Source organism: Epinephelus lanceolatus, chromosome 2 (assembly GCF_041903045.1).
Source record: "Epinephelus lanceolatus isolate andai-2023 chromosome 2, ASM4190304v1, whole genome shotgun sequence".
Taxonomy (NCBI): Eukaryota; Metazoa; Chordata; class Actinopteri; order Perciformes; family Serranidae; genus Epinephelus; species Epinephelus lanceolatus.
Window position 1 is genome coordinate 6,919,663 of NC_135735.1, and position 22,638 is coordinate 6,942,300.

The window sequence follows — 22,638 nt, forward strand, 5'->3', positions numbered from 1 at the left end:
TGACAGGCTGTTACGATACCACAACTATCACACATTCACATATATGGAGTTTTTTGTCAAGCCGTGAGCGTCATGTAGGTTTAAATTGCCAAAGGTTTAACCACTTGACGACACCGTACGGCGCAGAGGAGAGGGAGAGACGCTGAATGAGTTCCCTCTGAGCGGTAAGTCACTAAAAGAGTCTGAGAAGTCCGGGGCTGTTCATAAAACATTCAGGACACCACAGTTTATTCCACACTACTGAAGCTGCTCCTCTTTTTGGAACCACGGCGGAGTCGGTAATAATTTAGCTTTTAACTATGTTTGTTGCTGCCGTGGGTAACAGTATGATGACAATATGTCAACAACTTGAAATACTATCAAAAATTATAAAATTATTATCCTGAATGATATGATGGCACACCCCTAGTGGAAACATTAGTGAGAGTAAGAGAGAGGAGTAAGGGTAAGCGGCTGTGTTGGAGTGCAGAACGCCTAGTTTAGTATTTTTATTTAAAAAGATTTTCAAAAATCACCAATAGAAGCTTCTGAACTACAACCAGACATGTTCCAGCAGGAATGTAATCCGAAATCAGGGAGAAATCAAAAACATCAGAAAGCAGGATTAAGCCTCATGATCCCATGACGTTAGCATGTAGCTTCATGTAGCAGTGTTTGTGATGTAAACACTCTCAGTAGCGAGCCTGGAGCAGATGACCATAAAAGAAATCTGTCTTCATCTTGTAGCCAAAGCAGGAAAAAAATGTTGGAAACAGTTTTCAGAACGGTCTGAAGCCCGAGGTTTGTGCTCACAGGGAATACCTGTACTTATGTTTACTTCATTATTTGAAACTTTGGTTATATTTTATATGAACGTCCATCAGTGTAACAACATAAGAGCATAACACGTCCCCTTTAAAAGAGGCTGTGACATCAGACAGGCATTGTGAGGCTGCTCCATATGCAAACAAGTGTCTTACACTTTGCATGTCTTTGCATTCTGCATGTCTGTCTATTAACAAAAGCCAAACCCAACACTTCTCATTCACCTCTCATATCACTTCTGATTCTCTTGACATGAAACACAACATAAATATTTAAAAAAAATAATCATTATCATGGCGGGGACTTACTGGAGGAGCGGGAGCGTCCGTTCATGAAGACGTTGAGGAACTTCTTGGAGAAGTGCAGGTCGACCTCCGGAGTGGAGTCTTCAGACAGACAAGCTGTGGCCTCTCTCCTCACTCCTCCTATCTGAACGCCGTCCTCATCCTCCTCATCTTCCTCCTCGTACTCCTCCCCAATGGCCGACTCGTAGGGGGAAGAGACGCAGTTGTCGTAGACGGTGGCCGAGTCGCTGTCGTCACTGTAGCCTTGGTAACACTGCCGCAGACTGACCAGCTCTAGCTGAGCGTGCTCGTCCACCACCAGCGTGTATTTGACGGAGTCATACGAAAGGCCGCTGGCCTCCGAGCTCATGGAAGTCCTTACTGGGACTCTGCTGCTGCCGCCATCCCCATTTCCTCCCCCCTTTCTCATCCTTCCGTCCATTATTATCCTGTCCACGTCCTCGTCCTCCCCACAGTAGCTTTCATCTGTGGCGTCCACGTACTCCACTGATGACCCGGGTCTCAGCATGACCCCCGCCCCCGTCCCTGCCCCCTTCTGGCTGAGGTCCAGCGTGAGGGAGGAGCGAGCCATGCTGGGTGGCGTGATGAGGGACTCTACACAGGAAGCATATGAAGGTGGGGGGACGTAGACCTCGTCCTCCTCATAGATGGAAGGGTTTGTCCGGTCTGGGAGGGGCTGGTATGGTGGTGGGCCTTCTGTGTCGGAGCTGATGGACATGCGGCCCTGCTCAGTCTGCTGTGAGAGGAAAGGCCGGTCCTGCGCGTTGGGGGGGTCTAGGGGGTCAGCGGAGCGCTGCACAGGTGTCAGATAGATCTCCTCCGTGGGCTCTAGATGAACGTCCGTGTGGTAGCGGATCCTCTCCCGGTGGTTCCCGCCTCCATCCGCCTTCCCCGCCGGGTATAGAGGAGCTGGTGTATAGTTCTGCGGTGGGGGTGGCGCAGGCGGCTTCTCCTGAAGCTTGGAGCGAGTGGCAGCTGTTGTAGATGAGCCGTGCGAGTGTCCAGAGGTGTGGCTGTGTCTGCAGGGGGCGTCAGTGGAAGTCCCGCGGTCTTTGGTCTGCGCTCCCCCGCCCTGCACCTTGTCCTCGTCACTCAGGCAGCTGTGCTCACGTGGAGGGGTGAGCTCACCTGGAGGGAGAGCGGACGCAAACAGCAACACGCACAAACACACACGTAGACACACAAGCGCGCACAAAGGCCACACACACGTCCAGAGCAGATAAACATGGTACAGAAACGCAGACATGACCAACAATCAAACGGACACGAAGGCAGACATGACAACAAATGAACAGGCAGATAAAGCAAAGCACAAACAGGAAGAGAGAAGTAGAGATGGTTAGGTAACTGATGTCAGGATTACGCAGCTAAATCCCCATTACTCATCAAAATCATGGTGTAGCCAGGAGAAGGCGATTCATGCGTTATGTCATAATCCATCGCCAGGAAATCCAGGCATGATTTTTTCACTGTGTATGATGCAGCACTGACGTCCACAGGAGAGCACATGACAGGTGAGCTCTGTGTAAGTGTTTAAACAAACCTTAGCATTTAGCAGGAGGCCGACTGAGAATACGCCTTGAGAGGAGTTAAGGTTTGTGTATTTGTGAAACTGTTACTTTGCAATGCACCATCAAGTTACAACAATTAACCCTCTTAAATTAAACAGGAAACAACAGAATTTCCTCACGGGGCTGTGAGGACTCGTTCTGCACTGAATCACTTTGATCTGCAATTCAAAGAAAATTCTCAAACGACTCCTTAAAACAAACAATCTTAACTTAAAATGAGCCCTTGGTGCTTGTGAGGCCATGTTATGTAATTGTAATTTAGTTTGCCTGTAAATGGCACCAGTTGTGTTCAACAAATCTGCAGGTTGTATCACATTATGTCTGTCTTCATTTTCACAGTCGCAAAATCATCAAGAATTCTAAAACTGTAAAGTACAGTGGACAGGGTGCACTTATGGCTCCCCTGAATTGGGCCAATGTCCAGAAAAGCAGCTCCTGAAAATGTTAAAAATCTAAAGATATCTTAGTTTGATTTTGAAAAGTCCATGCTGGCACCCGACATCAATATGACATCAGAAAGATGGTGGACTGGACAGACATGAAAATCCGCTCAACAGTATTTTAAATGTTTTGCAGACGGTGGGTTTTGTTCTCAATACCTTTGGACTAAATGTTGGTATTCTACAACACGATGACGTTGGCATGAGACATTTGGAAGACGTTGGGTTTTGGTTACTGAACAACACACCTTTAAATCAACATAATATCAACGTCATGTGTCGTCAGTGTTCTGCATGAACTGACGTTGGCGCTAGACATCGTCCTGACACTGAATTTTGGTCACCAGACATCGAAACTAAATTCAACCAAATATCAGTGTGGAAAGAAGGTGGTGGCCAGCTGGGAAAGGCCAACAAAAGCTGCTGCTAGCTTGATTTTATGTAGCAACACTGGACATTAATGCTATTTGGTTTCCCTGATTATTTCAGCGTAACCCCCCCATGCCAAAATCCAAAATGATCGCTTCAGTATTTTTAGCTGATCAAAAATTAGCTGCATACTGTGTGTGTGTGTGTGTGTGTGTGTGTGTGTGTGTCCTTTTTTCTTTTGTTACCAACTCAAACAAACATTACAACACAATAAAAATAGATCTATTTGACTTAATTCTTATTTATTTGGTGGGAATACAAGGCTGGCAATGATTGAATAGTAGGTGTGTGCTCCAATTTTCTATGCTGCCACCATGGCTTGAATAAAACAACAGGCAATTTGATTTATCTTGTTTTTCTCAGGATGTGTTTTAACCCTCATCCTACCAACTGTACTCGCAGACCCAAGAGGTATCCCTTTTGTCATATGTCACAGGTGCTTTATGAAAGCATTCCAATTTTTCAGTTCATTCCCAGTGACTTTGCAGCTTTGTTTTCGGTTTCTGTTCTAGTTAGTGCTTTTAAAAGTACCAATCCATTCCTCCTGGGGGACCCCAGTACAAAGCACCTATTTTCACCTGTGCAGTTTCAATAGATGGTATTATTTATTGAGTTCACGTTTGCCATGGGTCCTAATTTAAAGTACTGCACACTATCAGGGGAGGTGGGGACATTCATTGCTCAGCCCATGTAAGTCATTTTGAAGACGAGAAACACAGATGCAGCAGACATTGATTTCCTCGTGTTATCTGCTGGCAATAAATGGGTTTTATGACCATCACATTCAATTGATCACTTCAAGAAAAACTCAACCTGCTGCTGTGGACGACCAACGTTCAGCTGGAAAATCTTCTCGTACAAGGTGTTTCCTTTGCTCCCAAACACAGACAGGAAGTGTGCAAGTGTGCCCTGAGCAAAGCACGAGCCAAATCATGCGCTGTAAAACTGCCTGTAGTGTGTGTGGTGTTCATAGCTCTATGTATACACTATCATTTTACATTATGTACAAACTGAGGAATATAAATTTGCATTTATTCAGCCTGAATTTGCTGAAATTTCCATTAAAGAAAATTACATATTTTCGCTTCACACAAAAAGCAAATTAACCATAACTTTCCGAAAACAATAATCTGACTTTTTCTCCGACGATTTGTGGAGACATAAGTTTACATTTTGCAATGATGGTTGTTGCTTTCATAAGTTTATTCTTGGGGCCCCCAGGGGCTTCGGTCGGTCGTCCTTGTATGTTAAAGAAGTTGCTAAGATGATGGTTAAAAATGACTTATAGCATTATAGTTATAAATGAGTTATAGCCGTTATATACTGTATGACTTGTTCCAGCAGTGGTGAGCTGTTGGCAGTGAGTGTGGTTTGTCTCGCCTCACATGGTGCTCTGAAAAGAGCTGTAGCAATGAGCAATGACAGCTCCCAGCTAGCTAACACACACACACACACAGTATACAGCATTGCCTCAGCTAGCCACGATTAGCATAGCTAATCCAAGCTTTAACACTGTCCGCTGAGGATCAGACAACCTGCCAGACTGAATGCAAATCACACAGCCACGCAGCTGCTGAGTTAATATCCCGGGGATTAATAATACGAGAGGAAGAATTCTGGACTCACTTATCAAACAGCAGACGAACATTCACACAGTTAAAGCACAATATGAGCTTCATGGTGTGAAGATGTGGTGGGAGAGAAAAGCTCACCTGTTTTCAGAGGCGAGGACGAGCCTGAGACCTTCTCTTGCCAACTGTACTTCTTCCCGAGGGAGTTGTTGTTTAATGTGTCCTGTTGAAGTGCAGAGAAGGAGGAAGAGAAGAAGAAGAAGAAGAAGAAGAAGAAGGAAGTGGTGAGAAAGAAAAATAGATGGAGAGTACAGAGAGGAAAAGAGAGGAGAGGTTTGGTCACTGAGTTCTGGAGCCAGACTCTCAGTGTACACAACTTTTTGTCTCTCGCTCTCTCTCTTGCCACACACACACACACACACACACAAACCTTTTATTCTGTTGAATGAGTAGGGATTCTTTTGTCTGTGCTCCGTGGTGTGCATTTAAAGGGAACCAGACCTTTTACCAAAGCTACTGGGAACACACTCACACACACACACAAGCCTGTTTTGGGGGATTTTGTTGATTGATGGATGAGAGCCTTTTATAAAAACAATAATACTTCTCAAATGCCTTTTTCCTTCTTTCAAATTCGACTGAAAGGATCAGGTTTTCCAAATCACAAAACACTTCACTTTCTTTTTTGTGTGCTACAGAACGGTTTCAGCTCCCCTAATCGTTTTTTTTTAAACAGATGGGGAAAAAATGTGAATGTTTTACAGGAAAAGAAAATGGATGAACATCATTATCACTAAAAATATTGAAAAAGGAATATTATTATTTTAAGCGCACCGCTTAAAAATCTTGTTTATGCTGACCTTCTCTGGTTTAAATGACATCACAGGTGCAACAAACACACCTCTGATCACACTAGGGTTGCAAATGTATGAGATTTTTCACGGTGTCAGGAAATATCGCAGTTTCACGGTACCACAGTGGTACAGAGTTTATATTGGACCCTTTATATTGTGAATATTGGACTTTTCCTGATGCACACAAACACATCTCCAAATGAAAGCTAATGTTGCTCTGTCCCTGCTGGATGTGTAAAGAAGCGACTGTGTGATGACGTACGCTGAAGACAGATTTAAACAGACGGAAGGAGAACTGGAAACTCCTGTGATGATGACACGTCGCCCAAAATAAGATCACACACTCCTCCCTCCTCCTCCTCCTCCTCCTCCTCCTCTGTCCACCCACCACCACACATGACTCACTTCCCATCTACATTCACCAGGTGGAAACAAGGCTGTTGCCGTGGTAACGAGTGAATCAGCAGGTGGGAGACGGCAGCACTGATCTGGGGAGCAAAGCTTTGTTGAACCTCACCGCTCAGGGCAGTGACTCAGATACAGTGTGTGTTTATTAATGACTACATGGAAGTGACGACACGTGACTTTGACGAAGAGACATCAGAGTTTGACTGTGAGCAACACACACAGACACACACAGACACACTACACTTACTGAAAGAGGTTAAAACTAGGGGTGTGCCACATCATCTTGTTCACAACAATACCGGCATAATTTTTAATAGGATACAAAAAAGCCATATCCTGATACGCGATATTTCAACTTGTTGACATATTGACGGCATACTGTTACCCACGACAACAACAAGCATGGCTGTAAGCGAAATTACCGACTCCACGGTGGTTCCAAAAAGAGGAGCAGCTTCAGTAGTGTGGAATAAACTGTGGCGTCCTGAATGTTTTATGAACAGCCCCGGACTCTTTTAGTGACTTACCGCTCAGAGGGAACTCATTCAGCGGCTCCTCTGGCAGCAGCACAGCGTCTCTCCCTCTCCTCTCTCACCGTGCACACACGGGAGTCGGTGTCGTCAAGTGATTCTGTCATAAACCTTTGGTAATGTAAATCTACGTGACTTGCGGCTTGACAATAAACTCCATATATGTGACTGTGTGATAGTTGTGGTATCATAACAGCCTGTCACAGGTTACAGCGTGATGATTAGAGGAGAAATGGCAGAGCATAAAGGTCCAGGTGGAAAAAAACAAATCAGTCATTTAGGATTTTACTAAAAGAAGGAAATCAGCTGTTGATTTATATATATAGATCCCACATTTTTTGTATTTGGGAGCTGTTTAAATGTGTAATTTGTGGTCAATTTTATTTTGTTGAACTATTAATATTGTAACAGAATCATATTGTCAAGAATGTCATCATCACAAAAATTTCCTGAAATATCTTGATTACATTTTAGGGCCCTATCGCCCACCCACGCTACACACACACAAACACACAAATGTACTCCAGCATAAGGAGCCTGCCAGGTGGGAGATTAGAGTCGGACTTGGATTAAGACGGAGGGATCCCTCCTGAGATGGATGTCTGTTCTGTTTTTCTGTCTTAATCATTTTACTGATGCAGCTTCAGAGGAGACAATCTGTGAAATAAAACCTGCCCCTGTTTCTGCTAAGAGCTCCTTACACTGCACAGAACTGTTGTTCTTCATTGTTTTTTTTGTTTGTTTAATACTATGACTGATTTTTCCTTTTTGATGCCTGGATACTAAAAAAACTGTATTTGTGTTTATTTATGTTTTTTTAAATGGGTAAAAAGAGAACTAGTCTTATTCTTGCCTAAAAATGTTTTAGTGGGTCATGATAGTTTGAGGCTTCACAGGATTTTTCACCTTGTAGTCGTCTGCCACAAACGCTGGCACTGGGCAGATTACTGAATCTAAAAATATTGCCTTCCAAAAAGCCTCCCTGCTCTCACCCTGATCAGTGTTCAGCGCTGCTTTTGTTCAACCACACAACTCTGCCACTCGCTGCCAAATGATGCAGAGCTAATTGCATATTTTAGCATTTTTACCGATCCACTGACCTGGAAACAGTCACCCAGTGCGCTCTCTCTCTCTCTCTTCTTACAGTACTCTGTCTGACAAAAAACTGCCTGGAGATCATCAGCACTCATCTAGCTCATCTCATCTGAGCTGCATCTGTGCCTCCTGACTACACTTTTACTGTCAGCTGGAGCTGATGGAGCTGTTGTAGTGCCTCACCTATAAGGTGTGCCAGAGAAACAAACTCCACCATAAAGCCCTGTTATAAACCTATTTTGTTTCATATCCGTAACAACCCAGGCTCTGTGTATGGATAAGTTATTTAGTTATTTTATATTGCCACATCGCCAGGTCAAAAAACGTACATTATCTGTATATTTCAGACAAGGAGTGGGGGCTGAAAGGAAAATTCACATCCTCTGCTTGTGTGAGAGATCCATATAAGAAGAGTAAACAAAGGGACCAATTTCTACACCCACAGGAGCAATAAATAGACCAGAATGCAATGCAGATATATTGCACACATCTATCATCAGATGTCTGTTTAGTTGGGTGGTATCTCTTATTTCATTCCTTCATACCCTCTTGACATTTTACCTGGGTTTACAGTATATGACAGTAAAAACTGAGCTACTGGTGACAGAGGTCACTGGGTACATTTACATTCCCCTATTATTCTGAATATGACAGTATTCTGAATTTGATACAGGTCTTTTCTGTTTGGCTTTTCCTTTTTTCAAATGTAGCATTTTGTGATTACAACATGGGATAGGCCAGTATTCTTCGGGTTTTGATAGCATTATTTGGACATGTATACAGCCCATTTGACATTTGCATCTTAACTGGGGTTTTTGCCACAATTAGCTCTGTGTGTTGTTATGGAGATGTTGTACACAAACCAACTCACCAACAGTTTGCAAGGCTGCAGATGCATGCCCAAAGGAAAAGTCCACACTCTTGGTCAGATGAAGAAACACGTCTACTTTAAAAGACTTGGATTTCAACAGGTTTTTGGATATGTGATAATATGGCAATGCCAACCTTTTCAAGAAGGTGGTTGAAGGAATGAAGAATGAAGAATGAAGGCTTCACATGGTCAAGGAAAAAAACTCTGAAACTCTGAAAAAGAATCTCATTTTGATGCAAAGAAGCAAAATAACACAAGAGGCTCCAGCTTCATATTTTGATGTGATAAACAACATGTTAGCGCACATTGATCGGAGTATGCACGGCTGCATGTGAACAGGAATATTAGTAGAATATTAATTTTCATTAGCCATGTAGGCAGTTTTGTCTTTTTCAGAATAAGGGCAAAAAATCAGAATACTTTGTGCATGGAAATGTTGTGAATGTAGCGTGTGTGTCATTGTCTAGCCTGTAATATTGCATTTCTAATAAGCAGTCAGCCCACATAGACAGGTCTCTCTGGGTTTAAACACTTATGGCCTATAGAATAAAGAATAGAAAGGAATAAGAGCCCTTCTTGCGATGGGATGACACTAGCTGCCGCGGCGGATACTGCAACCGGGTCTCATTCCAAAGTCGTCAAAATCCGGTGCTTGGTCAATGACTTTGAGCGTCAGACACTGGCGACAAAGATGTCCTTTTACATCAGCAACACTGCCTGGCTGCCTCTGGGGGAAATGTGCCGTGACAACAAAGAACATTAAGCTGACGGAAATCAGGTAGGGTGGGTCAAACAACCACCGACTTTCACCCGGGAGGCCGGTGTTTGCTTCCCATAAGCTTGTTAAGCCAAACCCTGTTCTTTTTTCCTAAACAAAACCACGTGCATTTGTTGTTGAAGGAATGAAATGTAAATTTGTTGTCCTGACACAGTGCGTTTATTGTGAAAGAAACAGTTTACTTGAAGTGTTTAACTGTGCATTTCTATGAAAATGAAAGTATATTTTGAAAACAGACGATGCATGTGACAGACAGAGCTTGACACGGCGTCCCAGACTGTCAGCAACCAACGTTCTAAGGTTACCTTGCACGTCGGAAAGTCCATGACCAGTCAGAGTGAGTATTTGTTGGATACCGACACATCGGTGTTCTGAACGGAGATAATGTGTTGAATAAAATCATGTGATGAAGAAACTGCTTTTGTAGTCAGAGGAAGTCATCTTAACATGAAGTTATAAGTGTCAGTACTCCCAAACAGGGGCAGAGGAATTTTTCTTTTTTACTAACAAACCCAATGTCTCTTATTGAGACATGTTAATGTAACTGACACCTGTCTTTAACGTTAGTGAGTTAAAAGTCCTGAGTCAAAAGCAAAACGTCCATTACCATCTCAAAGCAGTCTGCAGAGCTAACAGGCTTTTCTGACCATCAGGTGCTTCAGTTAGCTTCAGCTTTAGAGCCTGTGAGTTATAAATCAAAGCGAATGATTTGCAGATGAAGGTCATTACACGTGACACACAGCTCAATACTCATGTTAAACAAATGTAAATACAACTGAGCTGCACTCCAAGTATTGAAGTCTAGAAATCATAATAAGCCCACGATCTGCAGCTGACGGATGCTACATATAATGAGATGTTGTTTATTGCTCTGTGTCTTCATAGTTCATGCAGAGGCCACTTCCAGGAAACCTTCACCCATTTCACATTGAAATACTTTAAATCAGGTTTTGTTTTCTAGCTGCTGTATGAAGAGAGTGAACAATGTCCCAGGAGACAGGACGACTTCCCAGGAAGAAAAAATGTTTCAGAGCAATTATTTCCTTTATAGTTTCCAGTGCTGACAGCTCAAACAGACACACACACACACACACGCACACACACACACACACACTAACAAAAGCACAGCAGCAAGAACAGTAGGCCTGTTTCCACCTCATGGAAACTGAGCAAAGAACAAAGCGCATACAAATATAGAGCTGCTTGATTGATCATGTTGACAGCCCGCTCTATGGGGGAGTGTGTGTATGTTTGAGTCACAGGAAAACTCACGATACATTACTGTATACGTTGCGTAACAAGAGTCTCATCATACCTGGCAGGTACATGTAATGTGAAATGGGCCGCTCACAGTGATGAACTCACGGAGAACTTTCACTCACCCTGCAGCTCTGCTGAGCTTTTTAGCCTCTTTTAGCGCATAGTTTTGGATTCACAGCACGTTTACTGTATGGTTTACTCTCACTTCACTCATCAGCCTGGTTTTCAGCACAAGCAGGCGTATTGACCCAACAAGGTCCGATAAACCCACGGTAAACCACCTGCCCAGCAACAAACAGCAGACAGAGAAAGTATGCAAACAGCTGATGAACACAGTCGAACATTTAGCAGCTGAAGTTTCACATATTTCTCTCAGGAGTGGGTGGTGCCCAAATATTAGTCTTGAATTCTTCAGGTGGATACATAGCTGTCTGCTGAATGTGTAGGCAAGTGTTTGCTGACATGTTAGTGAGAACATCTAACAACTGACGCAGAGTTGTCATACAGTACGTTTACATGACACTTGGAAAAAACGAATTATTGCCTTGCGACTATAACTGGACAACTGAAGTGCATGTAAACACATTACTCCGACTAATATCAGAGTTCTCCAACTCCAATTAAGACACCCAGATAATGCGATTGGAATTCGATTTTCTCCGGCATGTATACGCCTTAATCGGAGTTAAACTAGACAATGCATGTGCGCATGCTCCACACCCCCGCGCTGGTGTACGACCCCAGAACAGACAAGACATGCTATTGTTGTAGCCCTCCAACAGCATACGGCGTTCTTGTCTGCCTCTTGAAATCACCATGACCACGAGGGATAGCGTGCACCTTATCTGCACAATCAGTAACGTGTACATTACGTACCAGATGAACAAAGCTGTACAATTATCCATCTTGCTGTTGTTTGAAAATGCCGGTCTGCCACCTGACTCCAGTTGTTTATTATTAAGTGACGTAATAGGTCAACCGGAAAGGGGGCCGTATTAACCAGCTGAAACGACGCATATCGCCACCTAGTGTTGAGGAGGAGGACATGTACCTGTCAGTAATTGGATTTTCTCAGTTGCATGTAAACTGGGACAAGGACAGAAGTCCGATTAGACGCCAAAATCTAATTTTGAGCATAGCTTGATTAAGCTGTGCATGTAAACGTACTGAGAGAGTGCCCCAAGGAGTCCTAAAACACGGAAATGAGTTTGGATTTTACCACTCACTATTCCCTCGTCTCCAAGTCCATGGGTTTTTGGATAGATGCTTAAAATAAGGTCTGTGATTAACACGAACTTAAGAAACTTTCATGTTTTGTGTCAGGACATAAAATACATCAACAAATACCCCACTTGTGATCTGTGAAGCTTCTATGTGTGTTAAGAAAGGCAGCTGTTAACAAGTGGCTGAATGAGACTACAGAACATCATCTGATCACGGCTTTACGGTCTTGACATGGTGGTGGCATTAGGTCATGCGACCGTAGTGTATGTTTCTAGCCTGACGTTAGCGTTTTACATGTAGGCTTCAATAACTATGAAAGTGGTGTTCACTTGTGAAGAATATTCGTTGAACAAAATGTTTAAGTATCAAGAATGTTAGTTTGCCACAGAGCTTACTTTCAGCAATAACCCAACATCCAATGGAAAAATACCATCGGCGTTTTGGAGCGGGAACCAGTGCAATGCTAACTTCTGTGTCGGCCTATAGAAAAACATCATCCCTGGAGCTTTCTATAAAACCTGATGATTCTTTAAAACATTTTAGAATGATTTTGTTTTGTGGTTTTTGAGCAAGAGGTTTATAAATGTCTCCTCAAGAAGAATGGCAGCATCAGAGGACAGGAAAATCAGATGAAGCTTTTATAAAAGCGACTAGTCTATGTAGTTGTTTGAATGGATGGATCAAAAACACCTTAACTCAGGGAGCTGCTGTTTGTATCCTGACCATTTGAAAATGCTTCTCATATCCAGACTGTATCGAGATATTACCTGACTAAAGTTACACCTGGTGTTAAAATGTGTTTCTAGTGTCCACATTAAGATCCCTTCTTTCCTTGTCTACTACTTGAGTAGCCGTTGCTTCATAAATGTCTTAGAAGGGACATGACTTGCCGAGTTTTGCTTGTATACTTTCGTCCGACCAAACTGAAAGCAAACACTTGACTCAATCCGCGAGTGTCTCAAATAGCTTAGCTTGCTAACAGGCTAATGGCTGCTACCTCGCTGGGTTGGAACACTATTTCCACCCACACAGTTGTTGTATGTTGTTTGATATCACAATTGCATATACAGCTGTGTTCAATGTGGTGACAAAGTGTCCCTGACCATGATCATGTGGTCAAGCACTGTCCAACTGAATACGATCACCCAAAACGCATATTTGAGTGTACAGGGGGTAATTAACAATGATCGATATGTAACTTTAATCCAGTGTTTATTATTATTACCGTGACGATGATGCTCCTCCAACCTTAATGAAGTAGTCATTTCAGTCCAAACCGTGATCGTTCCCCAGCCCAGTCGTCATAAGAAAGTTTGCATTTCACCTTTCTGCAGACCATAACCATGTTACTTTATCTTTCATATGTACCATATCAACGTCTCTGAAGTGATGTAATATATGAGCTGACTGAGTGAAGAGAATGGTGGATGGCATGTCACCTAGGTGAGATGGCTGCCAAGCTGAAGATGACTGTTCAAGAACATTTGACAACAAAACCAGTTGTGATGTAGCCCGTCATCGCCACATTCTCATGGGCTCTGTAGGCTCCAGTTGGGCATGTTTTGTGGTGACCTGTCGGCGGGGATAATGCCATGAAAAGCTGTTGTTTAATACTAAGACATTGCTGCTTTTCCTGGTGAGATTATGCCGCCTAAAGGGAGTGTATTAAGCCAAAACACGATCTTTTCCTAAATATAACCAAGTAGTTTTTGTGCCTAAACAAATAGGTTTTAACGTATCCGCTACATAATAACGTGCAAATGTATCTGTGGTTTGCAGAGACGTTAAATGCCAACGTATTCTCTAGTGTTTGGCTTGGTTTTCCTTTATCTAACCAAGTCATTTCTGTGGCAGACATGAATCAAACCTTAACCATAGCGATGCCACATCATGAAATTGATTTATTCTTTACAGTGAATTTGTAACGTCACAAACAAACGATGTCATCCCTCAGATTGGAGCGTCATATCAGAAAGCGCTTGTGGGTTGTTTTAGAGGACATTAATGAACAACATATTTTGCGGTTTAATTTGGAGGAACCTGTGGAGATCTAAACACACACACACACCATTAGTGTGTCCATTTAGGTAAGAACAACATGGACCAGGGTTCTGCTGTGTGAACAGGAGGACAGACACACATGAGATCAAAAGACATTGATCCACACATACACATACCTACACTGTGACACATAACCAGCCTCACCCAAACATACATACTCATCATGATATGTCTATACTTGTGAGGACCCTTATTAATACTGCACACTGGGGCATCTCCTCACCTTCAGCTACACCTAATTCTAACCTTAAACCAAGATGTAACCCTCAAACAGCCTTTTGAAGACAAAATGTCCTCCTCTTGAGGTTAAATGCTGACACTGGTTCTCACAAAGATTGAAGTCCAAGAACACACACTCAGTCACGAGCTCTCACAGCATTCAAACACAAACAGAGACGGGCACCAGGGCAAAAAAAATCTCTGTGTCTTGACAATTGGGGCTATTGTTCAGTCCAGTAAACACATCCTGTGAGAGAAGCAATTGTAGTGAATCCAATGGTGATGTCACGCAGGTTGTTAATTCAATGAATGTCATAGTTGTGTGTGAAGAGGAGCCCAGACAAGCGGACACACAGAAAAAAAATCTTCACTTAAGGTTCACTCCTCCTGCTTTGTGATCAATACTCAGTCATCTGCCACAAACCGTGTGTGTGTGTGTTGTGTGTGTAGATTATTCAGACCATACCTGTGTGCGCGGCACGATCGGGAAGAGGTTAAGGGTCGTGGGTCTCTTGGGTCTGTAGGTATCCATGGTAACAGGTGCTACAGGGTCCTTGGTGACCGGCAGGGGTGCGATGGCAGACGCCTTTGAGGACTCTTTGTCACCGCGGTAACCGTCAGCGCCGTCGATCAGTTCCAAATGCAGCATCTCTGCCTGGAGCTGGCCGACAGCACCCAGCTCTGCCCTCCCCGACATGCTATTGGTGCCTCGTCTCACATGGCCCTGCAGGGATTGGAGGAAACACACCGTCAGTCGAGGCAGAGAGAGAGGCAGACGGTGAGGGAGAGAGTGTGTGTGGATGGGATGAGGAGATTGAGCCGGCCAATTATAGGCTGCTCCGTCTCCTGCCTGTAACACTCTAACTGCTGAGACCCTGAGCTGCTTTAAACACAGAGAAGAGACAATCCCCAGCATCAGCTTCTCCATGTTTTCATATATTGACTCATCTTTAAGATTTATTTAGCCAGGAGAAGCCTCGTGGAGATTAGATATCTGCTTTACATGAGTGGCCAAGACAGGCAGCATCACACTGACAGCATTTCTCTGGTAGCATTCCTCTGCTCTGCCAATCAGTGTTCAGTTTCATTGCTTAATCTCAATGTTTTGATGACGACTGCTGTTAATTTTTTTTGTTCAAAATCTCACCTAGCCAGATAATAATTGTCTTCATGTTAGCCTTTTTTCAGGGGGAAAGGGAGGGTGTCATTTTGCCCTAACCAATCTTTAGTAATGGACATATTCGGCTCATTGACATTACTTTTATCAGAAACAGAAACTGTGGTCGAGGTTTGTTGCTAGGAGCACTTCACGAGATGTTTGTCATGCTGATGAAAGCAATATCTAAGAAATCGTTGAAGTTGTTGTTTCTGCACGTTAACAACAATCTTTACAGCTGTTATTGATCCTATCAATGCTTGTTGCCATTTTTCTGGCAATGTTAGCCATGCTAGCTGTGTGGCTGTAGGGACGGCAACATCCGTCTGTTGATCCACAACTCTTGGTCCAGGATGAACTATTACTGGTATTCAATTAAATTTGGTGCAGACATTCATAGCAAGGATTGGTGATTTCATGACTTTCCATCTAAGGGCACCACGAGGTTGACATTTGTGGTTCAGGGTGAAATGTTTTTACAGCTACTGGATTAGCCACCCAGGCCCCCAGGAGGTGCGCCAATTTTCCTTGTGGCCAAACAGTGGAATTACATCCATCACGTGATGCCATGTGACCCCAAAAATAATTTCCCCCACAGACTAACATTAGGAAAGAGTTGTCTGTAAATGAGTGGATACATTTTTTTGAGTGTTGCAACCTCCAAGAAATGATTAAAGTTAGCAGATTGCTGAACCAGAAGTAACCAGCTCAGCCAGCAGAGGTCTCTAGTACGTCTGCTCTGTGGGCCACACAGTGCGGAGGCAACGTTATTGTCCGGGTAATTTCATACGCAGCAGTTATTTTCTTATTTTCAGCGACATTTTTAGCCACTGAGCAACTGTAACAGGAATGACCGAGGCCCCACCTCCAACGCTGTACCCAGTTCTCTTTATACATCAATGGGTCTACTGTGAAGGTTGGTACGTATCTCATTATCGGTCCCGAGAGGATAATTTCATCTGATTTTGGTGATCCTTGGAGTTCTCCTCTAACGTCAACAGCAGGACACATTTTTCGCATAGTCAGTGAAATATCTTTTCACCCACAAGTTGGATTGACACAAGTATTTGTACAGGGATTCATGATTCTATGACAATGGATTCTCCTGACTTTGGTATTTCCCTGACCTTTCCTCTAGTTCCACCATGAAGTTGACGTAGTGAAGTAGGCCAAAGAAGGTTTTACAACTATTAGATGGATTGCCAAGAAACTGGATACAGACATGGTTCCCAACATGCTGAATTGTAATAGCTTAGCTTTGATCCCCTGACCCCTCATCCAGCACTAACAGGTCAAAATTTAAATTAAGTTTTAAATACCTTACTAATGACTAAAACTAATGACACTCCCATCAGCTGTACTTGGGCTTAGTACTAATTAGCAAATGTTAGCATGCTGAAAAGCTTTAGTAAGTTGGTGAACATCGCAAACATGTTGCCCGGCATTGTCATTGTGAGCATGTTGATGAGACTATTTAGGTCTAAATGCTGCTGTGCCGAAGTACAGAGCCGCCAGCATGGTTTTAGACTCTTGCCCGGAGAGATGAAGTTGAATCCTTTCTACAAAGCTCTACTTGGCTCAAGTGTTTTCGCGTCTTCCAGGAGGCAACTTGTTGGCCAAATAAAAATCAAACCAATAAGATCGACAGTTTGATTTTGCGGTGAGATCCACAGTGACTGTCTTTTACAGTGCTGCTGAAATCAAAGCAAGTGATAAACACAGGCGTCATCTGGGAGACGGAGTAAGTCAGAGGGCACTGGGACAGCACAGTCTGCTTCACTTAGCATCACTATCCCTGCAGCTACGCGCACACACACACACACACACACACACACACACACACACACACACAGATGCTTTCACATGGACACCAGAGTCACTGGTAAGCCTATTACAGTACTCCGTATTACTGTCTATCATCTACATGTTCTTGTGTTTGGCATGTGGAGCAAAGAGGGAGCTGACACACATATGCACAAGATTTTTATCGGTACACAATTTACAGGACGTAATTATAATATTGATTCATCACGACCTGCACATCAAAAAAATCCTAAATGGGATGCAGTGATTGGAAATCAAAGTACAGTGGGAAAAAACCCAATATGCTCCTTAAAGAGCTGATCCAGAGCTGATCCAGAGACAGGGAAACAATAATGTAATAGCTGTGTTAACACTCAGCCGCCATGATAACAACATTCACCACAGTCTGGATACACAGAGAAGATCAGTGATGGCAGAGCTGTGAGCTCAACTAAACTCCTCTCATGTAACACACATTGCACTGAACAGCAGTCACATCCGGAGCAATAATCATCTCCAGGAACAAAGCCAAAGTCATGTGCAGTTACAGTATTTAATCCTCTGCTGTAATAAACAGCACGTGTGTTTATTTAAACATGCAAATACCTTCATGCTGCCTGTGCGTTGGTAAATGACTGTATTATGAAGATTCTTATATATTTTTTCCTTTGTAAAAGAAGCACAGCGGGGGTGTGTGTGTGTGTGTGTGTGGCTGCAGACAGTAAGCTAACACACAGTTGGTGAATTGAATGGAGGTTAATCCAATTCCACTGGCTAAGTGTTGCCTTCAAGCACATTTGTATGCAGTGAAACACAGATCACAGATATCCAGAGGTCTCTCCAGAGACGAGAACCAAAGAGGCTTTTCAACTGGGACTAAAATGGGAGGTGTTTGTGCAGCTGCATTCCTATTCAGGGACCGCCTCCTTTAAGTCCACATTTTCATATTTAACACCACAACAAACCTTTCCCATTTTAAATGTATCTCCAATTGTAGCCCAGAAATGTGTAACAGAGAAATATAACATGACCACGCTGTATTTACCACTTGATTTACGATGATGGGTAAATGCATCATATGATGTTTGCCATAAAACTCCACTGCAGGGTGTAAATGATAGAAGCTGGGCATTAACCCAAATATTTGTTTGGAGTGAAATACAGCAGAGAAAAGCTCTCAAACATACATATATGAGCAGGAGTCAATAACTGTCAGCATGCAGAAATGATGTCTACATAGAGTCCTGTTGCTTGGATCGTCTCGTCGCTCTTCAGACTGTCAGACAGCTAATGTTTATGCTAGTATTTGTTTTGTTAGTGGCACCACTTTAAAGCCTTTGAGACCAATAGTTGTCATGCACAGACACTGTAAGAATACTTATTGGGTTAAGTGAACTCGTCCAATATTTGTTCTCTGTTTGGTGAGTGACTTCATAATGCAACCTCGACTGAATTAGTTATAATTCCCTCCAGCAAACATCTATCCTTCCACCTTAATAAGGATATTTACTACTTTCTTGGTGATAAATCAGCAGTGTAGAAATATTCTGGATCTTAGAGAAAAGGCAGGTCAACAGACAAAGCACATGCCGTATGCAAACAATGCTATGAAATAAAATACTTATGATACAGACAAACTGGGCTGTGCATCTCATTCAGCTAACTCTTGCTACATTAGCTGCTCTGTTTGAACAATGTTCAGCTGAAAAAAACATGCATGCAACCATGCTGATCTGTCAAGACATGTGGTGACTTTAACCAGTGGGGAGTAGGGGTGGGCGATATGGCCCTCATCGACCACAAATTACACATTTAAACAGCTCCCAAATACAAAAAAAATGTCCTTTGGGATCTATATATATTAATCAACAGGTGATTTCCTTCTTTTAGTAAAATCCTAAATGATTGACTTGTTTTTCCCACCTGGATCTTTATGCTCTGCCTGAGCGGTAAGTCACTAAAAGAGTGTGAGAAGTCCGGGGCTGTTCATAAAACATTCAGGACGTCACAGTTTATTCCACACTACTGAAGCTGCTCCTCTTTTTGGAACCACTGCAGGTCGGTGATAATTTTGCTTTCAGCTATGCTTGTTGTTGCCGTCGGTAACAGTATGACGATGATGTCAACAAGTTGAAATATTGTCACAATATGAATTTTTTATATCATATTAAAAATTCTACTTGCATTATCATGAAAGAGATGATGAGTACAAAAAAGTATAAATGGATATTTTTGAGTTATGAGTGGAGGAAATGACTGTTAGCTGCTAAGCTAATGTATGCGATGTAAAAGTGCTCAAGCTAATAATGCGTGACTAGCAAAAAACAACTATGAAACTTGCCAGATATTATTGGACCAAATATTATACTATTGTTAAATGTTCTTGTTTTTAAGTCATGTTTTATTTGTGTTAGTGGAGTCAGTTTAAAGTAAACTTACAATTTATTTATAATTTACAATTATTTACCTGTTTGTTAGGGCCGAAAGCAAAAAACAAACCTCTGTAACCATATCGATCGCAGGCCCCTGAACTGACTCGAATCAAAATCACATCGTGGCAGACTTTGCCATATCATCAAATATCAAGTCATTATCCAAAGAATCAATATAATACTGGCTCATGATGAGACTTGTGATTTACACCCCTGCTGATGAGGTGTTAGAAGACGCCCCTGTCGCTCCTCCTCCTGTAATTTCACTTCAGTCACATCACATCACTGTCTGTCACAGCGCTGCCGCTCTCCCTCCATCATTTGTTTTCTTTTATCACTGCCCTCTCTCCGTCTCTTCACCTTTTCACCTGCTGAAGATCAATACCTGCTAATGCACCGAGCCTCTACTCTTCCTCTCATGTTTTATGACATCAAGGAATGACTGGCCCCTTTAAGAGAGCCCTGGCCCCTGTTGCTAGGAGACGAGGGGCTCAGTGACGATAAGGAGGCTGAGGTGTTACCGCTGCCCCGAAGCTGCTATGATGCTCGGCACTCGTCCAATCAGAACAGCCCAAGCAGGGCAATCACACACCAACAGGTCAAATATAACCATGCTGGAGAAGGCTGGAAATGTTAAATCACCCAAAATCGACTGCTGGGCTCCTTCAAGTGGGAAAAAATACAGCTAATACAGTCAGAGAGGAGTCCAAGAAGACACAGAATAAAGCCAAGATCTGGTGGAGATTTGCTCCTTTCACAGAGTATCAAATATCTGAATTATAAATACTGTAAAACTTTTAAACAAATCTGAAGGCACAGGCCTATATGTTAAATAAACTGTCCTTTGTTGTTGTATTATTTGAAGTTTTGGTTTTATGCTACTGTAAATTAAATATTTCCAGTTATAATTGTAAAATATTGCTAAAATTTTGAGATTCTTATCTTTGTTTATAACTGTAAAAAATCTGGGACTGTGTTTTTACGTTGCGTATCGATCAAAATGTTGACCCACTGCATCTGGAATGACCCCAATCACTATTAGCCAAGAACAGTGAATAAAATATTACCAAAAATACTGCCAACACAGTCTCACAGAAATATAGAAAATGGACAAGACCTCTTAACAATACGCTTTGTGGTGGTGGGCACAAATGTGTTAAAATTATGTGCTGGCAACACGAACAAAATCCAATCCAAAGTCTAGTGAAAGCAGCTGCAGTTTCAATTATGTCATTAACGTGGTTAACGTTCTGAGACTATCGCAGTTTGGTCAGGTTTAGGGTGAGTTAAAGTACTTGGTTAGGTTAAGAGAACAAAATATATTTGGTTAAGTTTAGGAAAAGTGCTTCCGATTAAAACAACTGTAAATGTGATGTAAATATACGTACTTTCCGTAGTTATGTAAATTAAATACATAAAGTCCGGTATTTTGCACTTTGAGCCCCATTTCTGGGTTGTTTATGATGAAATAGAGTGTGATGAAACGTTCGTTTTCAAAGCCATGAAACTCACCGAGTGGTCAGTGGCGTTCGTTGATGTTCTCACATAAAAATCGTAGCAAACTGTGGTTTTCGTGATGATTAATTGGACATTTTGTCTAATCCATTGGTTTTCTATAGAAAGGAAGGTCAGAGCCTTTAAAGACGATTGACCAAGACTCAAGTGAAGAAAATGTGGCAGCGGGACACAGCTGTGACAAGACAGAGGAACGGGGTGCACAGAATCAATTAATATTACTGTTGCTAATTGTTTTTCATCAATTGAATTACTTGCTAACAAATAACCATGACAATTACATTAAGTGATATGTGACATGTTAATATGTTTTCAACTTGCTCCGCTGCCTTTGAGTGGCCACAACAAACAAACAACAACTTTAAACAAACCCATGCTAACCACAACAAAGAAATAAATATGTAAACAGCAGATAATATTGCTGTTCATCAAACAGATGACTCCAGTACACAGGAGGCTGCTGTCCATGGAAATGCATCAACAGCAATCTTGTACATATCAGTAAACACCAACATGATAGTGGAAGCTGCTGGATGAGAAACACAAAGAGCTTCTCTTGTTTCTGTTTGTGTTGATGAGCCAGCTTCCTCTCTGCTGTTACCATGTGTGGCTGACATGACGTGAGCAGTATCCATGGGGGCAGTGTGTATCCGTGTGTGTGTGTGTGTGTGTGTGTGTGCTGTGTTGAATGTATTTTCAGCTCTGACACATGGAGTAGGTGAGAGAAACACTGTTGCCATGGAAATAGGTCTCCTTCTCCTCGTGTAAGTGTTTTGCTGGCCCCACTCTTCCTCTCCCTCCCTCTGTATATCTCCCTCCCTCTGTATATCTCCCTCCCTCTTCCTATCTAGGTTAATGAGATCTGTTTTTACTGATGTGTATTGATGTAGTTAAGCACTGTTAATAAAGTGCGTGAAAGAGTTAAATAAATTAAATCTGCTCTACTGGCACAAAGGTTTTAGAAAAATACTCCCACAGCCATTGAGTACATGGCTTATATATGTCTATAGTGATAATCTCTATATAGATTTGTTATAGATTTATGAATACAAAAACACGCCTCCTCCCCTAATCTGAATTAAATATGATGAGTTTACATTGACAAACACTGTTTTTCAGAATCAGAAAATAAAGAAAAAGAAACTCCAATTAGGGCTGCTGTGATAACCTTAGTATTGCAGTACTGCGCTATTGACAAGCCAATCACAGGAAATGGCGAGCAACTTCCCAACTGCTACATTTTTTTTTTTCTTTTTTGTGATGGGACTGTCACGTAATGAAACTCTGCTATGTCACCACGAAACGCCAGCAG

At 42.4% G+C, this 22,638-nt stretch overlaps 1 protein-coding gene across 3 annotated transcripts in view; it reads right to left on the bottom strand.

The window, feature by feature from the left end:
• Nucleotides 1-22,638, bottom strand: part of mapk8ip1b (mitogen-activated protein kinase 8 interacting protein 1b) — a 77,962-nt gene that overhangs the window by 17,142 nt on the left and 38,182 nt on the right. For all 3 annotated transcript variants that reach the window (XM_033630263.2, XM_078173521.1, XM_033630264.2), the window contains 3 exons: nt 14,887-15,144; nt 5,262-5,343; nt 1,113-2,237 (listed from right to left, as the gene is read on the bottom strand). In XM_033630263.2, the coding sequence (XP_033486154.1) occupies nt 1,113-2,237; nt 5,262-5,343; nt 14,887-15,144 (1,465 nt within the window). The remainder of the gene's footprint in view (nt 1-1,112; nt 2,238-5,261; nt 5,344-14,886; nt 15,145-22,638) is intronic.